This window comes from Gopherus flavomarginatus, chromosome 8 (assembly GCF_025201925.1).
Source record: "Gopherus flavomarginatus isolate rGopFla2 chromosome 8, rGopFla2.mat.asm, whole genome shotgun sequence".
Taxonomy (NCBI): domain Eukaryota; kingdom Metazoa; phylum Chordata; order Testudines; family Testudinidae; genus Gopherus; species Gopherus flavomarginatus.
This window is the reverse complement of record NC_066624.1, coordinates 103,585,492-103,612,473: the sequence shown is the minus strand read 5'-3', so window position 1 is coordinate 103,612,473 and position 26,982 is coordinate 103,585,492. Positions and strand designations below refer to the sequence as shown.

At 43.0% G+C, this 26,982-nt stretch overlaps 1 protein-coding gene across 1 annotated transcript; it reads right to left on the bottom strand.

Annotated features, from left to right (window-relative positions):
• Nucleotides 1–382: 382 nt before the first annotated feature.
• ACTL6A (actin like 6A) lies at nt 383–15,349 on the bottom strand. Its single transcript, XM_050966038.1, has 14 exons — nt 15,137–15,349; nt 11,165–11,241; nt 10,795–10,969; nt 10,230–10,330; nt 8,223–8,320; nt 7,380–7,474; nt 7,046–7,152; nt 6,871–6,960; nt 5,712–5,773; nt 5,241–5,355; nt 4,772–4,852; nt 3,570–3,665; nt 1,407–1,493; nt 383–826 (listed from the first exon to the last, which is right to left on the bottom strand). Exons 1-14 carry the CDS (start codon nt 15,159–15,161, stop codon nt 746–748), a joined length of 1,290 nt encoding a protein of 429 aa, XP_050821995.1. The 5' UTR covers nt 15,162–15,349; the 3' UTR covers nt 383–745.
• Nucleotides 15,350–26,982: the final 11,633 nt, after the last annotated feature.

The following is a 26,982-nucleotide window of genomic DNA, read 5'->3' as shown; positions in this document are numbered from 1 at the left end:
AAGCACGGTCTATGCCAAATATTCACTGAAATGAAATCACTTCTATTCATAATAGTTTTAGAACCAAATTTACAAATAGCCTATATTCTGGGCCTTAACTACTTCATAGTACAGCATGAAAGAGGAGAATATCAAGAGAACACTTTCCACTACAAGGCTCGTGCTATTGCAGCAGCTTCATAATTTATGTTGAAATGGGCTGCCTAAGATAGATATAAGTATAAAAATTAGTTTTCCATCTGGATTGTTTATTAATTACAGAAGAGTACGAATGCTTGCTGAAGAACAGTGTTGCTCAAAATGTGAAAACAGGACTATTTTTTTAAAAGACAAATTAGAGTAATTTGTTAAGGACAGCATATCAACAGGGAAGACTAATCTGTAAAAGTAGACAAGATTTTTTTTAATAAGTTTGATGCGAGAGCATTTCAAAGTATTGCATCTACCAGCTAACCTGTAAAGCTACCCAAAGGAAAAGATTTTTTAGAGAAAATAGACATTTATACAAAATTATAAAATACTTATAAGAGTTATTGCATTTCAAGGGATGAAACATCCATTTTCTTTGACAGGACCAGTTAGGCTTTTTAAACAGTGTCTAAGGTTTGTAAAAATGGATCTTGAAGTATGCAAAAACCAGAACAATATAAACTTTCTACAAAAGATTCCATCCCATTCCTGAGTACACTAAAGCTATGAAACATAAAGAGCATTGGGAAGGCAGCAGTTTCTCACAGTGTGAGGTCTATGGGCATTTCCTTTCTACACACTGCTTCCCTCCTTCTTCATACTCCTGTTTAGAGATCCACATCTGTTGAAAGGTACCCTGCAAAACAGGAAAAAAACAACTCAGTGCTGTACCTAGGGTATCATTAACTCTGACAGCCTTTATATTTTTCAGGCTGCACCACAGGACCATGGCTCCAGCTATCTAAATGCATCTTTAAACTGGGTTTTCCATGTTAAGCAACTAGGGAAGATTGTCATACCAACTGTTGCTTCCACCCCTTCGCTGGATATTACTAAACTAGTCCCTGCTATCCTTGTCTCGTGTACTCAGCGACTTGCTTTTGAGATGTATTTTGGGGCCTGCAAGTTTAGTATTTTTAGTATGCTCTAGATGGCATGTAGTTTTCTAAAGATCCAACCAGAGAATACCTCAGGAGCCCCACCTGCTTCCCCTTTGGAGGCAAGGAAAGGAGCTTAATTAAGATTCTTTAGGTTTATGCACAGAGTATTCATTATTTTATCATCAGGTTTCTCCCCTCCCACACCATGCTCAGCAGAGCTACTACAGGAGCAGCAGCTGCTATGAAACTCAATCACTGTAAGACTCCTATGGAATTAGGTTTTCAGCTAACAATGCTGCTCAGCATCCCTTCCCAAAGCTATGTATGTTAACTGACCAGAGAAGCCAAAATTGAACCACCAATCCATGAACTGAACCTCCGCTCCACTGTTGTGTTGTTTGCTATCAACTTCAGCCGCATACTCTGAACAGAAAAAAAAATACATATTAGCAAGGTCAAACTGATAGGTAGCTCAACTGAAGGTTCAAAACTTTTTCCCCTGGGTTGGGGGTGCGGGGGAGGAAGAGCTCTTAGGACTGCGTTACAGACAAATATTGAAAGTGTTTCATTCATCTGTTGACACACAAGTCAAAGACACTAACTCTGTTACATTTTCTGTAATGTGGAGCTTGTCTGATTTGCACTTTGGAGTCCAGTGCTCCAAAAATTACAGGTTAAATGAAGTAGCAGGTTGCCGTTTATTGGTAGCCTGTCTGACTTGTGTGTGCAATCCATGGAGAACCAATCTTCTACATTAACATGAGCTCAAACTGAATCAGTGAAATAGCCTTGGAAATGGGTTAGCAGCAACACAACAGGAGAGAGAGATGATATGGGAAAATTATCACTATGGCTCTGGAATAGTTACAGAGCCCAGAATAGCCAGAATCGTTATCTGAAAGTAGAGTTAGACATGCAGTATTTTAAAACTAGCTAAGTATTTGCTGAAGTCTGTTTTATGCCGTTACTTGTTTCCAAATCGCATTGATTTTCTTTGAAACAGGATAAGTTTTTTCAGCAGTCTGCAACTTGTGGCCCCACTTTAGTCATTAAAGCTAAAAAGGGGCTGGGTCGAGCAGTCTGAGCACAAGACTGGATTGCCTGCAAACCCCAATGTTCCAGTCCTGTCAATGACATCAATTATCTTTATAGCCTTCATAATTGTGACATCTTTCCTTCAGTTGTCCCAATACATACTAATTGGATAATACTACCTACTTTACCAGATTAGTTACATTTGCAAAAAAAATTTGAGTACTAGCAACACGATGGAGGTGCTAACACTTCAGTGAATCTCTCACTTCTGCCTTTTATGGAAAAAAAAAGAAAAAAGCAGTCCGTGGCCACTGAATAATCCTAATGAAATCAAAGCTGCAATACAGCAGTCAGTGCCTGTACAGGCATGTGTGACAGCCCACACTGGAGAAGAGAAGGCTAACCCCACATTAAGGGCGGCAGAAGTCCCGCCTCTCAGACCGTGCTGGACACGCTCAAACTGCTGCCTCAGTATAAAAGGAAGCAGCCCAGCTCGTTCTAGATGAGGGGTAGGCAACCTATGGCACAAGTGCTGAAGGCAGCACGTGGGCTGATTTTCAGTGGCACTCACGCTACCCGGGTCCTGGCCACAAGTCCGAGGGGCTCTGCATTTTAATTTAATTTTAAATGAAGCTTGTTAAACATTTTAGAAACCTTATTTACTTTACATACAACAATAGTTTAATTATATATTATAGACTTATAGAAAGAGACCTTCTAAAAACATTAAAATGTATTACTGGCACGCAAAACCTTAAATTAGAGTGAATAAATGAAGACTTGGCACACCACTTCTGAAAGGTTGCCAACTCCTGTTCTAGACTGACTACTGAGGGGAGATGATGCTTGATGGAGGCTCCAGGCTAGGGGCTGCTACAGCTAGAGACTCCCAGAACTGGAGAACCCAGGGACCAGATGGGTGAAATGCTATCTCCAGCAGAACCCTGGGAGTTGGACTTCCAGGGAGTTACCCCCCACCAGGGAACCTGAAGACCCAGGCGCTGTACGGATTGCTACCCAAGGGAGATGCAGTAGGAAATGGCCCAGGAAGGTGGAGGGAGTGGTACCTAACACCCGAGCAAGGTCAGTGTGTTGCGAGAGAATTCCCTGCTGACTGGGTGAGGGCCAGTCCCGTCACCAACAGGGTCCTGGGCTGGGACCCATTGGAAAGGGAGGGCTTGGGTCCCCCTATCCGGCTGCCACCCACCATCAGGTGGCGGCCCACTTCCCTGACTCTGGCCACTAAGCCACGCAGTCCTGTATTCGAGGGCTGCGATGACAACTCAGGCCTCTGGGCCATGCTGCTCTCAGCCTAAGAACTGTCTGATAGACTGTAACTGTGGTGGTATCACTACCCCGACCTACCCTCAGGAGGACAGGGCATGCACACCATGCAACAGCATGTACAAGGCAAAACACAGACCAAAAAATGACCCAAAGCAGCAATTTAATAAGATGTCTTACTGGTGGAGTTTTCTGAGAGAGCTCCCTGTTCAGTCTGTCTGTAAAACTCTGTATTAAAGTGTTTCCTCCTGCTACGATCACACTGCCATAGAGGCCCTGGAAAGAGAAAAATGTGACACACAAGAGTTCATTCTGAATGTATTTTGGAAACGTTTGTTTTCGTAATACAGAGAAAAGAAAATGCCATGAGTACATATGATCAGCAGTAAAAATACACTTGACATCTAGACAAAGTTACACCATTATTAATACAATCATTTCTACCATGTGAAAAATATATTTTTTTAAAAGATACACTGGGGGAAAGGCAGTTTGGTGACTGATTCTACATGGCTTTTATTTACTGTTTTAACCTTTAGTACTTCTAGATCAGCTTGTTTTCATACTCCCTCTGTTCCTCTGCCCCCCACCACACTCACTGAGTTATAAGAATGCACAACTAGATGTACCATCCACACGAGGATGGATTTTTTTCCCATTAGAAAAGAAGTGTGTGTGTCAATATTATATTTACATTCACTAATATGACAGTTGCCAAAGACAGAACACAGCCTACCCGGCCAGCTTGACTTTGTAATTAAGGAAGTGCAATGGATGGACCAACCCATGTGCAGCCAACATGAGAACTGCACACAGCTGAATGTCGCGTGCTCTTTAACGGATGGTGTTGGTGGAAGCAAAAAAGGAGAATTTTAAATTTATGCTTTCTTTTTGCACCTGCACAATACAGTGAGTTAATATTAAACTATTTAATCTTCAGATATTAGGGGATGAATAGTCACAAAAAGCCATGCACCTAAAATGAGTTTGAAGCTACCCACTGCACATTGTAGAATCATCAAACTCTGGATATTTAACATGCCATTTTATTTATCTGTTTCATTACACCAGTGTGAAACGAGAGTAACTCAGGGTTTCAATGGAGTCTCTGCATTTCCATCAGTGCAACAGAGGTCAGAATCTGACTTAACTGTTCCCATGGCTTGAGAAACACTATCTTCAGATATGTTTTATCTGCATATTCCCCTAATAGCTACACAACATGTAGATGATAATGTATAGGCACCTCAAGAGGTCAAGATCTGCATTTTAACTGATGGCAAGTGTCCATGCCGCTTCAGTAAATTTCATAGCTAAAATATATTGTAACCACGCAGAAAAATATCTATGCTTTTGATAATTCATGTCTAACTAGTACTTACTGGTCTGATATCTATATCACACATTCCAACGCTTGTGGTGACAACATGGCTAACACCCAGCATTGTGTTGCCAGATAAGCCCTGGAACAAAATTAGTAAATCACAAATCAGTGCTTCAAAACAGCAAGGCACATTAAAGCAGTGAATGAACAAGGGTCTAAAAGCGCTGCAGACAACAGTCTTTTAATTTATTTAATTTTTTATTTCACACTCATCACCATGATCTCAGCACCACATGAGTTTTATTTAAAGAAAGAACCACATATCTTGAATTGCATTTCTACTACCCCACTCCCAACATAGGTAGCCCCGGAGACCATACAGTGTAAATACAAACAGAGCTTCATAATTTCAATCTTTGTGCCATCATAACATACTGTACCCACAAATAAAGGGAAAAGCTGCATAGAAGGGCTTCATAATAAACTATATTTCTGCAAATTTTAACATACTACTTTCATTATTTTACCTTTACATTAGAAGGGTCAAATAGTCCTTCAGGAATTTTTAGACGTTCTGCACCAAAGTCACAATTATAACCATTAGGGAATTCATAATGAACGGTCGGCATCTGTGCAGCTACCCTGGAGGTTGATATTGATCAGAACATTGGTCAGAAAGTAAAGATGCTAAATCACAATGCACATAATGCAGTGAACAGTCTAAACAGCATCATAAACAAAGAATTGTAAAGAACAAATTTTAATATGACCTGTGCTTTTGGCAATCTTTCTGATTGTCACTAGAATTTATGTACATTGGCATGGCAAGTGTAATCTCTAATCCAGCTATTCAAGGTATTCCCAACACCAAAAGTAAATGATTTTATTTATCATCATACTTTTGCAATAATCTTAACAATAGAAACCATGGACTCCTACTCTGATAAATACATTTGACATACACATACTGCTAGTTTTACAAAGATACAATGACATACTGTTCATCATAGGTTGAATCTGATACTTGGAGGACAGAGGCTTGGAAATCCTGAATTACACACTATGGAGAGAAGAATAAAAGAAAAAGGTGTGTTATAAGGACTCCAGTTCAGAATTCAGTATTATGTTATAATTACATAAATGTGAAACTGGACAAAAGCCTTAAACCATAAGCAAGTAAATTTGGAATCACAAAACTGAGTGCACAAAATATGTGCAAAGCTTCTTTAAAAAGCTATGAATGCATTTCAGTACATAAATAATTTGCTGTGCTAAATCCTAGAAACTAAGGATTGTGAACTATAAGAGGTATTGTTTCACGCACAATAGGTTATAAAGAAGTCAGAAGCTAGGGCACATCCCATAATGACAGCGGAGTATTTCCCCTCAGGAATTTTTAATCAAAGCTGGACTTGATCACAACTATCATGGATTTTCAATTTAATAATATATCCATTTGGCGGTGTCTGTCTGGGAATATGATCGGATGATAAAAGCCTAATTGAGAGCTGAAGATTTAACTAATGGAGAACCAAGAGCTCAGCAATATCACTGCAACAACACAAAAGACCAGACCTGCAGACTCTCAAGACAGAGCTTCAGTTTCCCACAAAGGAATTGTGAAAGGTGAACCCCAGTATGGTAACTCCTTTGTTAGGAACTTATCCCATCACATGCAATGTTCTTCTGTATTGTATTAAAAAATGGAACATTAAAGGTGATGGCAAGTATGAGATTGCCCAAGACTTGATACACACACACAATTTCCATGCTTTTACCCTTGTAACTATTTTATTGTGAGACACACAAATTTAAAAATCAGATTTAACTATAAACACCAGCACAAACTAAAACCACTCGTACAAGCCTATCCAGGAAGTAAAACCATAACCCCCTAGAATTTTCACTGCTTGTAAGTTTCAAACAGGAGACAAAAATAAGATTATCTAATGGAATTATATTCTAAAGATGAAAGAGCAGCTAAACCGATTTGAAAAATTTCTCCTATCTCCACTCCAAAAAGAAGAAAAATGTCCTTTCCTATTTTTTTTTAAGACAGAAAGTGTTCTAATTTTCCTCACACAAAAAGCTTCCTGTAATATACACAAGCAAATGGGATTTCTTTGTGGGCCAAGGGAGAAGAAAGGATTTACTTACATTACACATATAGTTGTGCCAAGATCTTGTGACCTGAGGTAACTTCTCTTTTCTCTTCCAATTTGCTGGTGATCCTTCGCGAACTGCTTCCTGCAATTGTATAAGAGTATACAGTCAGTCAACAACCTAAACTCTGAAAAATGAACATCTTTTTAAATCCAGTTAACTTTCCCACCTTTGATGCAATCATATATGGTGGGATTAGCTCTATGTTCATTTCCTGAAACAGTTCTCTGCACTGCATAGTAATAAAGTCTCCAGCAAGGGGTGATTTTACAATGCCTACAAAATATAAATAGCATTTTGGACTACGTTCAAATCCTTACAGAACAAGATGTCTGCAATAAATTGTTCATTTGAAACAAAAAAAGCCCATCTCCCACCCTCCACAAAAAACACAGGCTTCGCCCTAACTCAAAGATACCACATTTTCTTTTAATATTAGTAATAAACCTCATTTCTTAATGTAATGAACAGTATACAAATTATACATCTGTGAAACTTTTTACCTTGTTGAAGTACATATCCATCATGCACGGGAATAGCAGTGGTGTGAGTTGCCCCACTATCCAAAATCAGGCCTGTGGATCGACCATTAGCAAAGCTAATCAGAAGGATTAGGGAAAATGACAGAATTTACACTTGGGAGAGAATTTTGTCAAATACTTAGAGCACAACTAGCAACAAGGACCCTAAGGGTTTTATTCCTCGCCTCACAAGTGACTTGCTATGTTCATCCATTTACCCTTCTACATAAGGGTAATAAGTACCAACCTTGCATACATGTTAGGCTTTACTTTATTTCTGTTTAATTTATTTATTTCTGTTTAATTTATTTCTATTTAATTGAGCTCCTTGGATGAGAAATGATATAAAAATCAAAGGAATGTTCTGCAGCAATCTCTAAATAAAATATTTCCCATTTATTTAGATTCTGGACTGCCTATTAAAACATACATGTTAGTTTAAGAAATTTACGTAATGCAGTGCAAGGCTTAATCAGTGATCTCAGAAGATTTCTGTTGCAGAAGACCAAAATTACTGCATTTTAGTAATCTGAGGAAAGCAATTTTAGGCACGCTGAGCTCTAACAAACAGCATAGGATGTAAATATACACTAGAAAAAGTTGTCTCCCAGGATTGGAATCACACCAAGGCGGTTTCAAAGTTGAGCATTAAGGAGAAAGCACAGAAGTGGAAGCTATCCTGTTCCCATCAGCCATATGAATGGTTATGGAAATATTCACTTTGGTTAGAAAGAAAAGAGTAAGTTATCTTATTCTAATAATACCACTTTGAAGAAGCTTGCTTTATTTCTTGGAAAAATACATGGATCAACATTTCAAGGATACGCTGTAAGAACTGCAGTTTTACACAAGAAAAAAGCAGGGATATTGTAATGTTCAAACATCAGTTCTGTCAATTTCTCACGCTTTGCTCTGGTATTCCACTACAAAAGAGAAAAAAATAGGTAAACAGGCAAAACAGAAATATTATGTTTACCTCAAGATCCACTATATTTATTACTGTATGCTCACAGGATGCCAGCAGGATATAAAAAGAAAGTTAGGATTATTAAAGTTGTAGTTTAAGAACAGTTGCAAAGTTACATAAAGCAAAACTATATATCTTGGAATTTTATTTCCTTAGATGAGAATTCACTTTTTGTGCAACAAGCATTTCATTCCAGACTCAGACACAAACACAGGAGGCCTTTCTGAAATTTTAAAGGACGTTTACATGCATTTCCAGGGGGTTCAACTTTAAACTATTAAAATAATACATTATTTTTGTTGTTACTACTTTACACTTCTAGAACCCCTTCCATATCAGAATCTCAAAACTCTTTATGAAAGAGCCCAAAACACCCCTGTGAAATAAGTGTTACTCCTGTTTTACATGAGGAAATGTACATGTACACAGATGTAAAGTAGCTTGCCCAAGGGAGAAAACTGAAATTAGATTTCCCAGCTCTCAAAGCACCTTACCACAGCTTTACTGAAGCAAAGGCAAAGACAATGTGCTACGGCACACTTGTGGATTGCAAGTCTCATTTTATTGTGAACTTCTTCTAAGTCAATTGTTAAATGAGTTTAGCCCTCATGTTAGGAGTCAGACTGAAGACCTTCATTCAGCTATGGAACAGGCAACCCCCAATGCAGATTGCTCCATACTCCATCACTGTACTTCAATCCTTCTGGAGGGATCATATTTAGGAGTGGGAGGGTAGCACAACCTCCCTGTGCATTTAGTAGCTGCCTTCTTGACAGTTTCAGGTAGATCAACTGTGATGGTATGTTCTGTTATGTGGACATCTATTCACAGAGAACTAGAGCGAAACCAAGAACTCATTTCACAGCCTTCAAACACCACCAACTTGAATTTAATACCAGCCTTGGGTGAATTTATTTTTGTTTATAAATATTTCTACAGCATGCTCGCTCTGTAATATCCAAGTGCCTCTGAAATGCTAGCTGAAAAGTGAAAGACATCCATTCTCAATTAAATCCCTCATACCCTTCCCTACCTGAGCCTATCCAGACCCTTTCAAGTCACTATCATCAATACATTAATATGGAAAAAAAATTACAATAATTGTATGTAAAGGAGGCCTCATCTTCATTGTATACATCCTCTGTGGTTTATATTCAGACTCCTGTATTTTGCCTTCTAATCTAGAGCACAGTAAGGTGGGGAACTGCAGCCTACATGTCTACTTAAATTCTTACTTGTACATTTTTATTTGATCTATCAGGCCACTGAGTAATCTAGAGAACCAAGTTAAAGCTCTGCCATTCAACGTATTACTCTCCCTGGTTCTGTTTTGAAGGGCTTGATGTAATGAATGATTTTCAAAAACATCTCTGTTTTTAGTTAGTGTAATAAAAGATCACCTACAATTTTACATTTCCCCCACCCTCCCCAAGAAACAAGAGAAAGCTATTATAAAACAAAAGCTCTAACATGAAATCCAGTTTGAAATATATGATCTCCATTTGAATAGAGAGTGGGCAGTATGTGCTAAAGAGTGGTTATTTCAAGTTATGACAAAAAAATAAACAAAAAATAAAATGCAGAGAGTAATCCGGCAGAGTATTTTTGAATTGTTACCCCTAGAGTCCCGCAAATCTGTAGATACCCACTTTATATCCATGTTTGCAGATCGCAGATTGGATGTGGATACAAACTTTGTATCCGCACAGGGCTCTAGTTACCTCCTCTTAATTTTCTAAAAATTTCAAAATTCCTAATTGACAATTCTGTATAAGATCTGTACAAACAAGATTAAAACATTCCTAAATTCCAATGACAATTTCTTTATTACAACATTTCAAAACAGGAAGTATGCTTTTACTTACTGGTGCTTCAGACATTAGGACAGGGTGCAAACTTGCTTCAGATTTAATATGCATCTTGTATGTGTGATCCAAAATTGCCTGGAAACTATCCCAGTCCTCAACTGTAAAAATGTTCAAGCAGTTGCAGAAGTTTTAGACAATGTTATTGCATTTTCAGAAAGACACAGTTAAGTGAGTCATCTTAAAAACATAACTTTAAAACACACAGATCAACCAACCAACTTTCTCCTGAGAAACAGTCATAAAAATTCACACACTTCTATACTGCTTACTGTACCAATAACATTCATCCCCTTCTTTTTCCCCCACCACCATCATCAGATGGGACCCATCCCAACTCATTACATGGGAGAAAACCTCTAAAGTTTTTCCTCAGATCAAGAAAAGGTTCACAGCCTCATAATTAAAATAACTGTAGAATAAAATGTTTTTCACTCTTAGACCAAGAATATTAATACAAATGAAATGTTAATTTTTTTTGCATACAACAGATGTAACTTTACAGCTGAATATAAAATTAGTGATCAGATTTTAAGAACAAGAGGAAAAAGACAGAGCACCATACTCATTCCATTTTTTAAGGGTGAAATAGCCTCCATGTTTTCCCTTGGAACTCGCAGTGCATTGGTGTCTATGTAGTAAGTAGGGCCCCCTTGTTTGCCTTTGTCACCATCTATTTCCATCAGGGTGCTGCCATCATCCCTTTCCAGTACCACACCAATAGCAGTGGGAAAATCAACCTGCAATGTAAAATGTGGACAGGGTATGGCAATTACACAGTGTGTATTTGTTTACTCACTCAACATACTGTTTTCATTTCAACTATACATTTTATTTTTTTTAAAAAACAATTTTCTACAAACTCAGAACCTGTTTGCTGGCTCGTATAATACTGGGTTTACATTTTAATCTTATACAGTCACAATGACTCTTACCTTTGGACAGTCTTCACCAGCATAGCCAGCTCTCACTGTATAGGAACCAATATCAAAAACAAGAGCCCCAACTTCATCTGTAAGAATTATTAGTAAACAGGCAGTCAGTAATTAGTATAACAAAAACTAAAATCACTGTGCTTACCAGCAAAAACATACAACCCAAGATACTTCTTGTAAAACACAAGTGCAAACCACCACCACAACTTTGAACCAGAATTTAAAGTTGGCAAAGAATAATAGAACATTTTCTATCAAGAATTTAAGTTGCACAAGAGTAATCCAAAAAAGCCATTGTATTTTAACTAAATAACAGTACTTTCATTCAGAATAAGCAAAAAAGGCAATTTTTGCAGAGAGGAAAAAAAAATTTGAACCATCTTCTGGAGGAGATTTTTCAGAATGTGTTATGATTTACACAAACAGCAAGTTACGTGGGCCCCTACTTCCTTGGATTATTAGAAATTAAACAGAAAAAAAAGTTAAAACTAGATGTAACAGTCTATAGACACTGATGTTTAAATTAAGAAATACATTCATTCTTTTAAGCACTGATCCCCAAAGAGACTCTGTATAGGCTCCAAATTGGGCCCTGTTTGGCAAAATTAAATCTTTAATCTTGTAGCTCTGGTGCAAGACTGTAATATCTTGGTTTACAAATAAACCTTTATTCTTGTAGTGCTAACCTGAATTTCCCACCACCAACATAACAGCATCAAGTGTTGCCTGACACCACTAATCTGGCTGTCTGAGGCTTGGTCTACACTACGCGTTTAAACCGATTTTAGCAGCGTTAAACCGATTTAACGCTGTACCCGTCCACAATACGAGGCCCTTTATTTCGATATAAAGGGCTCTTTAAATCGGTTTCTGTACTCCTCCCCGACAAGAGGAGTAGCGCTAAAATCGGTATTACTATATCGGACTAGGGTTAGTGTGGCCACAAATCGACAGTATTAGCCTCCGGGCGGTATCCCACAGTGCACCACTGTGACCGCTCTGGACAGCAATCTGAACTCGGATACAGTGGCCAGGTAAACAGGAAAAGCCCTGCAAAATTTTGATTTTCATTTCCTGTTTGCCCAGCGTGGAGCTCTGATCAGCACGGGTGGCAATGCAGTCCAAAATCCAAAAAGAGCTCCAGCATGGACCGTACGGGAGATACTGCATCTGATCACTGTGTGGGGAGACAAATCTGTTCTATCAGAGCTCCGTTACAGAAGACGAAATGCCAAAGCGTTTGGAAAAAAAAATCTACAGGCTACACAGTGCTGCGTGACAAGCGTAACAGGAAGCCAGAGACTCAAATGGACGCTCATGGAGGGAGGGAGGGGGTACTGAGGACTCCAGCTATCCCACAGTCCACAGCAGTCTCAGAAAAGTATTTGCATTCCTGGCTGAGCTCCCAATGCCTGTAGGTTCAAACACATTGTCCGGCGTGGTTCAGGGAATAGCTCGTCAATTTACTCCCCCCGTGAAAGAAATGGTTTCTTGACTTCTTTCAATGTCACCCTATGTCTACTGAATGCTGCTAGTAGACACGATGCTGCAGCAGTGAAGAGCAGTATCCGCTGCTCTCCCCTCCCTGGTAGCAGACGGTACAATATGACTGCTATCCGTCATCACCATCAGCCCACGAGTGCTCTTGGCTGGCCTCAGGTGAGGTGGGCTGGGGGCGCCTGGGTAAAAATAGGAATGATTCCTGGTCATTCCCAGTAGATGGGACAGAACGGCTGGTAACTGTCCTCATCATAGCAACTGGGGGCTGAGCTCCATCAGCCCCCTCCCTTTCCTGTGTAAAGAAAAGATTCTGTACTGCCTGGACTATCATAGCAGCGGGATGCTGGGCTCCTCTCCTCCGCACCGCTTAATGTCCTGCCTGGACTGTCATAGCACCGGGAGGCTGCCTCTCCCTCATTTTATCTCACTAACAAGTCACTGTTTCTTATTCCTGCATTCTTTATAACTTCATGACACAAATAGGGGGGACACTGCCATGGTAGCCCAGGAAGGTTGGGGGAGGAGAGAAGCAACGAGTGGGGTTGTTGCAGGGGCACCCCCCGTGAATGGCATGTAGCTCATCATTTCTGCGGGATCTGACACGGAGCAACAGTGCTCTCTGATACACTGGTTCTCTAGTACACTTGTCCCATATTCCAGGAAGGACTGACTCTATTTTTAGAAACCATAAAGGAGGGATTGACTCGGGGAGTCATTCCCAGTTTTGCCTTTGCGCCCCCGACCGATCTCAGCCAGGGGCACCCATGATAGCAGCAGACAGCACAGAAGGACAGACAACAGTCATCTCATTGCCAATTTACACCGGCAGCAGACGGTACAGAACGACTGGTAACCGTCTCTGCTATCATGCAAAAGCAAATGAATGCTGCTGTGTAGCGCTGGAGTATCGCCTCTGTTCGCAGCATCCAGTACAGATACGGTGATGTAAAAAAAAAAAAACGCTGAACGGGCTCCATGGTTGCCGTGCTATGGCGTCTACCAGGGCAATCCAGGGAAAAAGGGTGTGAAATGATTGTCTGCCATTGCTTTCCAGGAGGAAGGAAGGAATGACGACATTAACCCAGAACCACCCGCGACAATGATTTTTGCCCCATCAGGCACTGGGATCTCAACCCAGAATTCCAAGGGGTGGGGGAGACTATGGGAACTATGGGATAGCTATGGAATAGCTACCCACAGTGCAACGCTCCGGAAATCGACGCTAGCCTTGGACCATGGACGCACACCACCGAATTAATGTGCTTAGTGTGGCCGCGTGCAATCGACTTTATACAATCTATTTTATAAAACCGGTTTATGTAAAATCGGAATAATCCCGTAGTGTAGACGTACCCTGATAGTTCTAACAAGTGGGAAGGGCTTCAATGAAATTTACCAAAGATAGAAACCTAGAAGGCCTTCAAATTAGTCAGACTTTCCATTTTAATGAAAACTTGCAACATATATTGAAGCATTGTGCATTTCCACAGCAGAGAATGCTGAATGGAAAGTGGAGTTATAGCTCTGCTGGGAAGAACTCTGTAGGGAAAATGAAGTTTTAATAAAGGAGAGCTGTGCAGAGAGAGGCGTTCATAGGTGGAGCAATACAGCTGTACTTCAGCTGAGAGAACTGCTTAGAGCAAAGCTGTCACTTCATGGACCAGAGCAGCCACAAATAACTGGGAATGAGAAGTGGGGAGATGCAGCAGAACTACTGCAAGAAGGCTCATGGCTTGGGAAACTACAGCAGCATTAAGTGGGGAAGAGCTGCATGGGAAGAGTGGAACAGAAAGGTTCATGGATGGGGGGAAAGCTGCAGACTGCCCAGACCTTTGTGGAAAGTGACAGTGAATGTAACAGACAAACTAGATTAGAGGCTCCTGGGGGCTTGGGGATGCAGCAGGCAGGGGCTCGTGGGGGGCCTGGTGGAGACTCCTAGGGAACAGCTGTAGGGTGCAGCAGACAGAGGCTCTCGGGGGATCTGGGGGTGCAACATGCAGGGGCTCAGAAGGGGGCCTGTGGGAGACTCATACGATATAACTCTGGGGTGCAAGAGACAAAGGCTCAGAAGGGCCTGGGGGAGCAGCAGGAGGCAGGGGCTCAGAGGGGGTCGGGAGGAGGCTCGTACGGAACAGCTCTGGGGGTGCAGTAGCAGGCAAAGGCTTGGAAGGGGGTCTCGGGATGCAGCAAGCAGGGGCTCGGAGGGAGGCCTGGGGGTGCAGTAGCAGGCAGGGGCTCAGAAGGGGAGCTCGGGGTGCAGCGGCGGGCGGGGGCTCGGAGCGGGGGAGCTCGGGGTGCAGCGGCGGGCGGGGGCTCGGAGCGGGGGAGCTCGGGGTGCAGCGGCGGGCGGGGGCTCGGAGCGGGGGAGCTCGGGGTGCAGCGGCGGGCGGGGGCTCGGAGGAGGTCCTGGGGGAGCAGCAGGAGATAAGGGCTCGGAGGGGACGCTCCATGCGGGAGGGGGCCGGCACTCACCTCCCCCGTACACCCCGCCGCTCATGGCTGCCGCTGGGCCTGTCTCTCGCCTCAGTCCCGGCAGCCCCCCGGGAACTAGCTGTTCTAACAACAATAGCTGAGTGCGAGTCCGGCCCGCGCTCACTCACACCGCTGGCTGTACCTAACCTGCTACTTTCTCCACTTCAACCAACGGAGAGCGCCTCATATCCCAAAGCACCTACCGCAGCGCCCGCCTGTCGAGCCAGCCCGAGAGAGACCGACCAATCATGACTAGCAAGGGGCGGGCCGAACAAGCGGGAGGCCTATCCCAGTCAGGAAAAAGCGGGAAGGAAGCAAGTATCGTTGCAGTGTGCGGAACGGGTCAGCAGAGACTGGGCGGGGCTTTGAGGTAAAGGGAGAACATGAGCGCGGCCATATTGGGTTAGATCAAAGGCAGCCAAGGCCAGTGTCTGGTCCTCTGAGAGAGGCCAATGGCAGGTGCCCCAGAGGGAATGAGCAGACAGGTTGTCATCCCGTGATCCCTCACCCCAGCTTCTGGCAGACAGAGGCTGGGGACACCATCCTGGCTAATAGCCATTGATGGACCCATCCTCCAAGAATCTATCTAGCTCCCTTTTGAACCCCGTTATAGTATTAGCCTTCATAGCACCTGCTGGCAAGGAGTTCCTGAGGGTGACAGTGCGGTTGCGTGAAAAAATACTTTCTTGTGTGTGTTGTAAACCTGCTACCTATTAATTTAATTTGGTGGCCCCTTGTTCTTGTATTATCAGAAGGAGTAAATAACACTTTCTTATTTTCTTTCTCCACACCACGTATGATTTTATAGCCCTCTATCATATCCCCCCTTAGTCGCCTCTTTTCCAAGCTGAAAAGTTCCAGTCTTATTAATCTCTCCTCATACGGAAGCCGTGCTATACCCCTAATAATTTTTGTTGCCCTTTTCTGAACTTTTTCCAATTCCAATATATTTTTTTTTAGATGGGGCAATCACATCTGTATGCAGTATTCAAGGTGTGAGTGTACCATGGATTTATATAGAGGCAATATGATAGTTTCTGTGTTATCATCTATCCCTTTCTTGATGATTCCCAACATTCTGTTTGCTTTTTTGACTGCCGCTGCACATTGAGTGGATAATTTCAGAGAATCATCCACAATGACTCCAAGATCTCTTTCTTGAGTGGTAACAGTTAATTTAGACCCCAACATTGTATATGTACAGTTAGGATTATGTTTTCCAATGTACATTACTTTGCATTTAGCAACATTAAATTTCATCTGCCATTTTGTTGTCCAGTCACACAGTTTTGTGAGATCCTTTTGTACATCTTTGCAGTCTGCCTGGGACTTAACTATCTTGAGTAGTTTTGTATCATCTGCAAATTTTGCCACGTCACTGTTTATCTCTTTTTCCAGATCATTTATTAATATGTTAAATAGGACTAGAACCAGAGAATGGGGAGATGGAGAGGCCTTGATAGACAGGGAGGTTAGGGGGAGGCTGAGGAAATGGAGACTGGGGCTAGGGAGGGGTATCTTGAGGCTGGCTCGGGGTGGGATTGGCAGGATAGGGAGGGGTGCTTTGGAGCTGTTTGGGGGCTAGGAAAAGGTATGCTGGAGCTGGGATTTGTGGGCTAGGGAGGGGTGTGTTCGGGATGTAGTTGGGGATTAGGGAGAGGCATTTTGTGACAGGATGGGATTGGGAGGGTAGGAGGGGTATTTGGGGGCAGGATGGGATTATGGGGCTAGGGAGGGGTGTTTTGGGGCAGAAAGGGGTTGAGCTAGGAAGGGGTGTTTTGGGGGTGTAGTTGGGAGTTAGGGAGAAGCATTTTGGGGTGGGATGGGGCTGAGAGGCTAGGAGGGGTATCTTGGGGCAGGCTGGTGTTGGGGGGCTAGAGAAGGGTATTTGGGGGCTGGTTTGAGTAAGGGGTTGATAATTGGTCAAACCTGTCTACATCAGGGAAGCAAAAGGCCTGAGGCAAAAATTGCAAAAAAAAAAAAAAAAAAAAAAAGTGCTTTTGTAGTGTTGTGACGGTCTCTTGGGGTGCCCTGACAGTAAGCTACTGTGTTACCCCTCTGCCAAAGAGAGCTTTGCTGGAGCTTAAACGGCATGAGTCAACTCCTTGCCAGTTGCCACACCAGTCTGTCTGCGTCATCAGCAAACTCCTTGAGACTCTGCTTACCTTTCTTTTATCTTGCAGGTAACATTCACTGAAACCCAGTTCTCAAGTTCCCCATAGATGTTTTTCTGCAGTGTTCTCCGTTCACAAAAATTAACAAGTTTGCTGTCTTCAAAGTGATAGAATGCACTCACCACCAGCCAGTTGGTGCAGCTGAGGATGCATGCCTTACTTTAATATAACAGTATTGAGATGAATAGATAATAAAATAAGTTTATTAAGAAGAGATTTAAGTGATAGTAAACAGGAGAAAAAGAGACTAGTATGGTATAGTTACAAACAAAACAAAATAGCATGCTTTCTACTTTATCAAGCTACAATCTTTGCCTAGGTAGCTTTCTCACTTACATCAAGCTATCATCTCCAGCTCCTCCAAATACCTTTCCCAAGTCTGGAGACTAGCTCTGTGTAAGCTTGAAATAATGTCTTTTTCACCAACTGAAGTTGGTTTAACAGAAGATATTACCTCACCCGCCTTGTCTTGCTAATAAAACGTGTATGACATTTTAAGGAGGTCACTGCCCTCCACCGCACCATTAGTATCCATATATCTCAACTACCCCTCTCAATCCAGTTTACCTCCCTTACTGAATTTATTTTCTTCTATTGCTTGCTTTCTATCAAAATACATAAGAAGTTATCCATTTTTTTTTCAAGTGGCTACCTGCCCAAACTTTCTTTTAAACCCCTTTATCTGGAATTCTTATTGTATTAAAGATGTTCTAATTCAATAAAATGTTATTTTAATTCAGTGAAGCAAGAAAAAGAACAAAAAGAATCTAATCGTAATGGGCCAGATTCTCCTTTAATTTAGTTTTCAAACTTGTAGTTCTATTGACTTCAGCAGAGTTACTCCCAATTTATACTAGTGTAAGTCAGAAAAGAAGTACGCGTTTTGGACTACAACTCCCAGCCTGCTGCATACTGAGTGGGCCGGTGATTGATGGCCTCAATTAAAGTCTCCTCCTACGCCAGCGACGCTGAAATGCAGAGGAAATATTACAACGGAGCAATAGGAGACAACTAGGACGAAAAACAACAATCCACAGTTGCAAGAAAACCAGGAGATGGTTGGATGTATTAGCTTTTAAGAGTAAGTGATTCCTTTAATTTCATCTAATGTATTCTGGTTCTCTTTCTCTGTTTCTTTAATAGGGAAAATTCTTTCAGAATTTCAGCGTATCATGTTGTTGTCATTGAGAAGAAATGCATAGTTTATATGGATCACTGTAAAGTTTAACAAAAGTGCAAACTGTGCAAGATACTAGGATGAGGGAGATAAATGTAAATCCTATTTTTGTATTAGATGTAGGATGAAAAGTTGGTTTACTGGGCACCTCTTATATGTCTTATGAAACCTTTTGTTGATGGTGTATTATCATGATTTCCAGCATGGGGCACTAGTACACAAAAGAGGAGGAAGAGATTATTGCAATAAAGAGAATAATTAGAAAATGTGGAATTGTAATGGCAAAGGATTTATCCTTAGATGTTATGTCTTTCAGGTTATTAACGAAATAATGCTTCGTGGAAAGCATACAATATTTTGGGCCAGATCCTGTTCTGCACAGGAGCTGCTTGTGCTGTTCTGGCAGTGCCAAGCAACAATAACGCCAGTTTAGTGACACCCAGATTATTGCTCCATCATAGGGGAATCCTTAGATGGTGAAGAGCCACCAAAATGGCTCCTATGTCACTCACTTGCCTCCCCCTCCCCCCGCAAGCTGAAGAGGAGTGGCAGAAGAAAAGGCATGTGGCTGGGGTGTGTCTGTGTCCAGCTGATCCCTGGCTGTCGAAATGGCCACTGAGAACTGCTAGCAGTACGGGCCTGATAGAACAGATTTAGAACAGATTTAACACTGCTTTTATTTGCCCTGGAGATGAGGCTGGTCCTTGGCAGCCCCAGGATTGAGGGAACACAGATAAAAAGCCTGCAGTTTTGGACCCGAATCGAATGCTCTGCAGCCTGCTTGGAAAAACCAGCCCTGTATGTGTCTATTTAGATTGTAAATTCTTTAGGTCGGAGTCCTAGGGTATGTCTACACTACAGGTTTATTCCGATTTTACATAAACTGGTTTTGTAAAACAGATTGTATAAAGTCGAGTGCATGCAGCCACACAAAGCACAATAATTTGGCGGTGTGCATCCATGTACCGAGGCTAGCGTCGATTTCTGGAGCGTTGCACTGTGGGTAGCTATCCCGTAGCTATCCCATAGTTCCCGCAGTCTCTTCCCCCCCCCCCATTGGAATTCTGGGTGCATGATGGTGCAAATGTATGATGGTGCAAAAACAGTGTTGCGGGTGATTCTGGGTAGATGTCGTTACTCATTCCTTCCTCAGTGAAAGCAACGGCAGACAATCATTTCGCCCCCTTTTTCCCTGGATTGCCCTGGCAGACGCCATAACATGGCAACCATGGAGCCCGTTTTGCCTTTTGTCACTGTCACCGTATGTGTACTGGATGCTGCTGACAGAGGCGGTACTGCAGTGCTACACAGCAGCATTCATTTGCCTTTGCAAGGTAGCAGAGACAGTTACCATCCCTATTGTACTGTCTACCATGCCATTGTAAATTGGTGATGAGATGATGGTTATCAGTCCTTCTGTACCGTCTGCTGCTGTCATGGGTGCTCCTGGCTGGCCTTCGCTGAGGTCGGCTGGGGGCGCAAAGACAAAAATGGGAATGACTCCCTGGGTCATTTCCTCCTTTATGTTTTATCTAAAAATAGAGTCAGTCCAGCCTAGAATATGGGGCAAGTGTACCAGAGAACCAGAGTGCACAGCTGCTCTGTGTCAGATCCCGCAGAAATGATGAGCTGCATGCCATTCTAGGGGGTGCCCCTGCAACAATCCCACCTGTTGCTTCCCTCCTCCCTAACTCCTCCTGGGCTACCGTTGCAGTGTCCCCCCATTTGTGTGATGAAGTAATAAAGAATGCAGGAATAAGAAACATTGACTTTTTAGTGAGATAAAATGAGAAGGAGGCAGCCTCCAGCTGCCATGATAGTCCAGGCAGGACATTAAACGGTGAGGGGGGAGAGGAGCCCAGCCTCCTGCTGCTATGATAGTCCAGGCAGTACAGAATCTTTTCTTTAGACATGAAAGGGGGGGGGGCTGATGGAGCTCAGCCCCCAGTTGCTACAATGAAGACGGTTACCAGCCATTCTGTACCATCTGCCAGGAATGACCGGGAGTCATTCCTATTTTTACCCAGGTGCCCCCAGCCGACCTCACCGATGCCAGCCAGGAGCACTAACAGGATGATGAGGATGGCTATCAGTCATTTTGTACTGTACCGTCTGCCACCGGGGAGGGGAGGGGAGGGGAGAGGATGCTGCTGTTCATTACCGCAACACCGCGTCTACCAGCAGCATGCAGTAGACATACGGTGACATTGAAAAAAGTCAAGAAACAATTATTTTCCCTCTTCTTTCACGGGGGGAAGGGGGGTAAATTGACGAGATATACCAATGTGTTTGACCCTACAGGCATTGGGAGCTCAGCCAAGAATGCAAATGCTTTTCGGAGACTGCGGGGACTGTGGGATAGCTGGAGTCCTCAGTACCCCCTCCCTCCCTCCATGAGCGTCCATTTGATTCTTTGGCTTTCCGTTATGCTTGTCACATAGCACTGTGCTGTGGCCTCTGTCTATCATAGCCTGGAGATTTTTTCAAATACTTTGTCATTTCATCTTCTGTAACGGAGCTGTGATTGAACAGATTTGTCTCCCCATAAAGTGATCAGATCCAGTATCTCCCGTACGGTCCATGCTGGAGCTCTTTTTGGATTTGGAACTGCATCGCTACCCGTGCTGATCAGAGCTCCACGCTGGGCAAACAGGAAATGCAATTCAGAAGTTCGCAGGGCTTTTCCTGTCTACCTGGCCAGTGCATCCAAGTTCAGATTGCTGTCCAGAGCGGTCACAATGGTGCACTGTGGGATACCACCTGGAGGCCAATACCATCGCTTTTGCGCCACACTAACCCTAATCCGACATGGCAATACTGATTTCAGCGCTACTCCTCTCGTCGGGGAGGAGTACAGAAATCGGTTTAAAGAGCCCTTTATATCGATATAAAAGGCCTCGTTGTGTGGACGGGTGCAGGATTAAATCGGTTTAACGCTGCTCAATTCGGTTTAAACGCGTAGTGTAGATCAGGCCATAGAGTCTGGTTCTACATTGCCTTGCATTTTGTGTAGTCATTTACACTGTGGAAAGAGTGTGCAGAGAACTGCCTTTCTGATTTGGTAGCATTTTACCGAGATTTGCACTCACTTTGCATAAATGGCTACACAAAGTACAAGGCAGCTGCGAATCAGGCCACAGGCATCTTATTTGAACAACTTCTGATCTTACTTATGCTTGAGTAAATCTGGAGTAATTCCAGTAAATTCACTGGAGTTACTCTGCGTTTATAGCAGGATAATTAAGAAAAGACTCTTTCCCACTAAGGTCTGTAAGTCTCAGAGACCTTGATCATTATCTTGAGTTTTTATTTACCAGTTTCTTAAAACCGCCAACAAGATGCTTTTTTGGTAAATAAGTGCATTCAGCACTCTACTAAAACAAAATCATGTAGCAAATACTACACTTTATATCTGAACAGCATGATTAGTTCTTTGTTTTTGCTGTTCAGCAAACTGCTTTGCCTCACTGGGTCAGTGGTCTTCTGTTCTCCTTGCAACACTACACTAGTGCCAGTAACGTCACTCCACTTCCTCCCCCAGCTAGCAGTGCCGGCTTTAAAATCATGGCAGCAGACCAACAGTGACAATGGGTCATTGACAGTGTCTCTTCTCTTCCTCCATCCCAGCCTGTTTCACCGTTTTGTGACATTCAGAAAAGGATTTAGATGTTTACATGAATCAAAACAGTGTCTGTGGTTACACTAACCAATCTAAATCCTTAGTACGTATATAATGCTATCTGTCTATGTAAGGCACGCACTCTAATATAGTTTATATATCAAGTATATATACTCACAACAGCCCTTTGTGGTAAGGAAATACTATGATCTACATTTTGCAAATGGGGAACTGGGGCAGAGTGGCTTAGTGACTTGTCCAAGATCATGTAGGAAGTCTGTGGCAGAGGAGGAAATTGGACACAGGTATCTCAAATCATAGGCTATTGTCCCAACCACTGGAACATCCTGCCATTCAGCTGTATATCTTCACTGCACAATACAAACATTAACCTTCACAAATGCACTTTGAAGGTTTGTTATCCCCATTTTACAGAGAGGGGAAACAGATACTGAAATTGAGTGATGTACCCAAGGTCACACAGCAAGATATTGACAAACCGGGATTACAGCTCAGGAGTTTCTGGTTCTTGGTTTTGTGCTCTCTTCTATGGACTGCTTTATATCTCATCTAGAGTAGGGGTTCCCAAACTGTGGGCCACGATACACAGTCCTGGGTGGGCCACTGGTGCGGCCATGGGTGGAGTTTGGGGAGGGTATGCGGGAGAGCATTGTGAAGTGAACAGTGACAGAGTGGCAGCTGGTTATGACTCCTGCCCAGGGCCGGAGGAGCCCAGCGACCCTATGGTTGGTGGCAGAGGGCGGAGGTAGTGAGCAAGAAGGGGCTGACTCTGAGAGGCTGTGGACCCCAGAGTGACTGGAGGGTTCACAGCCATTCCTGCTCCAAACTGCCACACCCTGCGATCCGTGGCTGTCAGGCTCCCTTGAGTATTGGCCACACAGTTGTCCCCAGGGACTGAGGCTTGGTAATGCTGCTGTGTTTCCACCTGGACAATACCCTGATCAGGACTGTCATAGGTAACAGCCAGGCCCAGCCCGAACACCTGCCTTTGCCTGGCACTGGCAGTCCCCAGGCCCTTTCCTCATTCTGGGCAGGGGTTGCCTGTGAGGCACGCCAGGTGCTGTCTGGGTGACTGTCAGGTGGGGTTGGACTGTCAGGTGACAAGCTCAAGGCACTCAGGCTGCTGAGGCAGAGGGTGTCAGCGGGGACTGGCTGTGGCACCTGCCTGGCCCCTTTGTCCTTTTGCTGGCCCTGATCCCGTTCGAGGTGAGGCACCCTGTGGTGCCCTCTCCCTGACGAGTGTATGGCAGCCCGGGAAGGCCAGGCTACATGCTCAGCAGTCCCTTGCCTGATTTCCCACTTGATCAGCCTGATGGGACGACAGCTGACCTGCCTGGTGGGCGAGGTGGGAGGGGGCACTATCAAACTGTATACATTGATAGTGTGGGGGTCACAATGTAAAGGTTCCGCCACCTTCCAGACAGCTTGAGTTGCTGCCTGCCCTGGGCAGGCACCCCTTACCCTTTCCAGAAAGCAGCGGGAAGTGTTAATAGTGGACCGCAGGGCCTATTGCAGTTGCACAGGTTGGCCTCAGGGATAAAAAGTTTGGGAACCCTGATCTAGAAGTTCAACACTTTCTTTCTTTCTTTCTTTTGAGACAATTAAGGGCAGATCTTTGGTCCCCTTTAGGGCACTTTGCCTTAATGGATCTGCTAACATTTTGAGCCAGCTATGCTTGTTCTAAGCTAACCTGGCAAAGACATCAGGTGAGTGAATAAGCATGGGCCACTCTAGTGATCAGCATCAATGTAAGAGTTCTGTGGGATGCAAATCAGAGCAGCACCTTTTCTACTATGTTTCAAAATAAAAAGTCTTGAACATTGGCTTCAGTATCCAGTAACCTAAGTCTTCTTGTGTCCATGTGGGAAAAGCTCTCCACCAGAAAAGAACCTGCTCAAACTGCCATCATTTCTCTATAATCTCTATTTATAGAAGAAAAAGAAAGAGAGAGCCAGATTTTCACCTCCATTCCCACTTGTTTTATGCCATAATAATAATGACAAAAAATAGCTATACATTTGCCAGATCTGCCCAGATGAGAATTCCGTTGGCATGGGAGAAATCCTGGAGTGGCAAAGAGTTGATGTAGCTGTCTCTCTGCTGCACCCCACATCCTGGCCCCCAGTGTAGAAGACGTTTCTGGGGAGGCAGGAGTGTAGCTGGAGTGTCCCAGCAATCTCCCATTGCTGGAAAAGCCCTTGAGGCTATGGACAGCCATCATACTATTGGCTGTTTTAAATTATGCCAGGGAATGGGTTGACCCCAGCATATGGGAGTTACAGAAGTGGCTTAAAGCCACCCTTTCCCCCCTCACCTTAGCTGCACCAAGCATATCGCAGCCACACCTGAGGATGTGTAGTACACATTATGCAGATCAATCACTGAACATAAATAAGGTGTTTATAATCACATAACAATGGAAAGATGGTTACGAACTTCATAATAAAACTGGGTTAGTAAGGTACAAACAAGAGTAAATTTGGCCACCTGTGTCTCTATATCAGCATGGTTGAGAAAAGTCAGACAAATTATAAAATCTTGGTTGGTCTTCAGGGCCAGCCGGGGGACAAGTGGGACAATTTGCCTCAGGCCCTGCGGGGGCCCCCATGAGAATATAGTATTCTACAGTATTGCAACTTTTTTTATGGAAGGGGCCCCTGAAATTGCTTTGCCCCAGGCCCCCTGAAACCTCTGGGTGGCTCTGTTGGTCTTATCACGTTTCAATTAAGGGCACTTTCCAATGGCCACCATATCCTTCTCTTTAGAGTACAAGTTTTCCATCATGAGTATGCAGGACTACCTCATTGGGCTGCAACAAGAACAGGACAAACTTGACTTGCTGAATAGATATTATCCACACCAAGTAAAGCAGGAGACCTTCGTGTAAACAGCGAAGCACAGAATCAAGCTTCTCTCTCTGAATACTTGTACTCAGAAAATCTATATTCTAGAGCAGTTCCACTGCTAGCATTCAAAAGTGCCAGCTGCTAAATTACAGTGGCAGCATAGATCTGTATCAGTATGCACCATATTAAAAGTCTTTGGGGTGTTAGATAAGATCTGTACAATATTTGATACTGCTTATTAAGATAGTTGGTACAAATAGTTTTTTAATGGTTATGGTGAGAATCTTGATTTGCTTGATTATTCTTAGACAGGTGTTCAGTCTGAGTCTATGGTCAGAATCTTAATTATGTAAATTCTTAGTTTTTCCATTGCATAGTTGTGTGCAGAGAGGATCTGATTCTCCTCTCAAATCAGTTACACAGTGTTGACTTCAACAGAGCTATTCTTGATTTTCACCAGAGTAAATGAGAAGAGCATCAGGCCCACTGAGTTCTGACAATTTCCCCGGAAAGTGAAATTGACAGAAGTCTGTGCTTCCAAATGCTGTCAGGGGACTATGTGGTATAATGGAGAAGCTGACAAGATCTGCAGATGGTGAGCTCCTTTTGAGCCACTGACATGTCAACCTATGCCTGTGGGAAAACTTCAGTATGTTCTGCTTGCACTAAGATATAAATTATGATGAAAATTAGCTATGTGGCACAGGCCTGGTGGCTAAAAACAGGAGGTGTTATTTTTATCAGAATATAAAAAATATATAAAAAAGGCACCAGGCCACAATAATCCACAATAAATATTTCATGTTTGTTTATTTTTAGACACTAGCTATTTATTTTTGACTATAGATGAGCAAAGAGAAACAGTCCATTGCTACCACTAATCGTTCTTTTCCTCAAACAGCCAAGAAATTACTTAGAATTGGCAGCTGTGTCTATCACTGGTACCCAGCACTGGTGGAAGCACTAGTGTAGACAGAGGATCAGGCCTCTGTGCCATCATGTCATCTAGATCTGCTTTGAGCAGGGTGGTAAAAACATCTGCTTGGGTCTACATAGGGGCTCCCGTGGTTGCTTGCAAAGTGGGAGCTGCACTGGTGTGAGACCAAAGGTGAGGGAAAAATTACCAGTGCAGAAAAGGCCTCGTCGTTTTTGGATGCATATGTGTCTGAAAGCAGAATCTATCCCTAAAAATTCAATTAAAAATTGAAAGTTAAGACATACTGAATAGAAATGTTGGAATTGTACAAATGATAGAACTCCCTGTTCTTTTCTTGCTAGATCTGGCTCGTTGACTTTCACTGCAGCATCTTTCCCACTTGAAAAGCTAAAACATGGGAAAGCAGGAGAATGCTAAAAAGCCAATAGTTTCTGATACTGAGAAAGGTTATTGTTCCTCATCGCCAGTGTGTCCTTGGCATCAGCCAGTCCAGCTGTAATATTGCTAATGGAGAAGTGAAAGGACACTAATTATGGGTTTGGATTCATTTGACCAGCTGAATATCTGTCCCCTAGAAGGACACAGAAGGAGAAATGTTGTTGAGTAAGTGAAAAAAAATCCTATCTCCCAGAATCACGTTTATAGCTGATGAAAGGAAAATTGGCATTTGCCCCCTTCTGTGTTTAAACGAGTCGACATTCTAACAGCCTATATAAAAAGAGTACTATGTTCTGAAGTTTGCTTCCTGCCGCCCTCTGGCACAAAGTGCACCAGGGCTGCAAAACCCCTTGATACTAGCCCTGTCTCCTCCAAATAGAAATCAGGTCAGGATAGAAAGGCAGGAGATGAAAGACTGAACTTCAAAAGCGTGGCAACCCTACATGACTGTCTTTTACACCAGTCAGCACCAGAAAGATGTTAAGCCTGTTTGGATTTTGCAACATGTAATACTTTTTCAGATTTTTAAGAGCCTGATCCTGCAAGGTGCTGAATACTTTTAACTGCCAGTAACTTCCATGGGAGCTGATCAAGCTCATCATCTCTTGGTATTAGGCCCTTGGTTCATTTCTCC

Coding starts and splice junctions, on each gene's coding strand:
- ACTL6A (XM_050966038.1), bottom strand. CDS start 15,161: ATGAGCGGCGGGGTGTACGGGGGAG. Junction 6,961..7,045: donor CATATATGATTGCATCAAAG/GTGGGAAAGTTA, acceptor ATACAATTGCAG/GAAGCAGTTCGCGAAGGATC. Junction 5,356..5,711: donor GATTCAACCTATGATGAACA/GTATGTCATTGT, acceptor ATCAACCTCCAG/GGTAGCTGCACAGATGCCGA.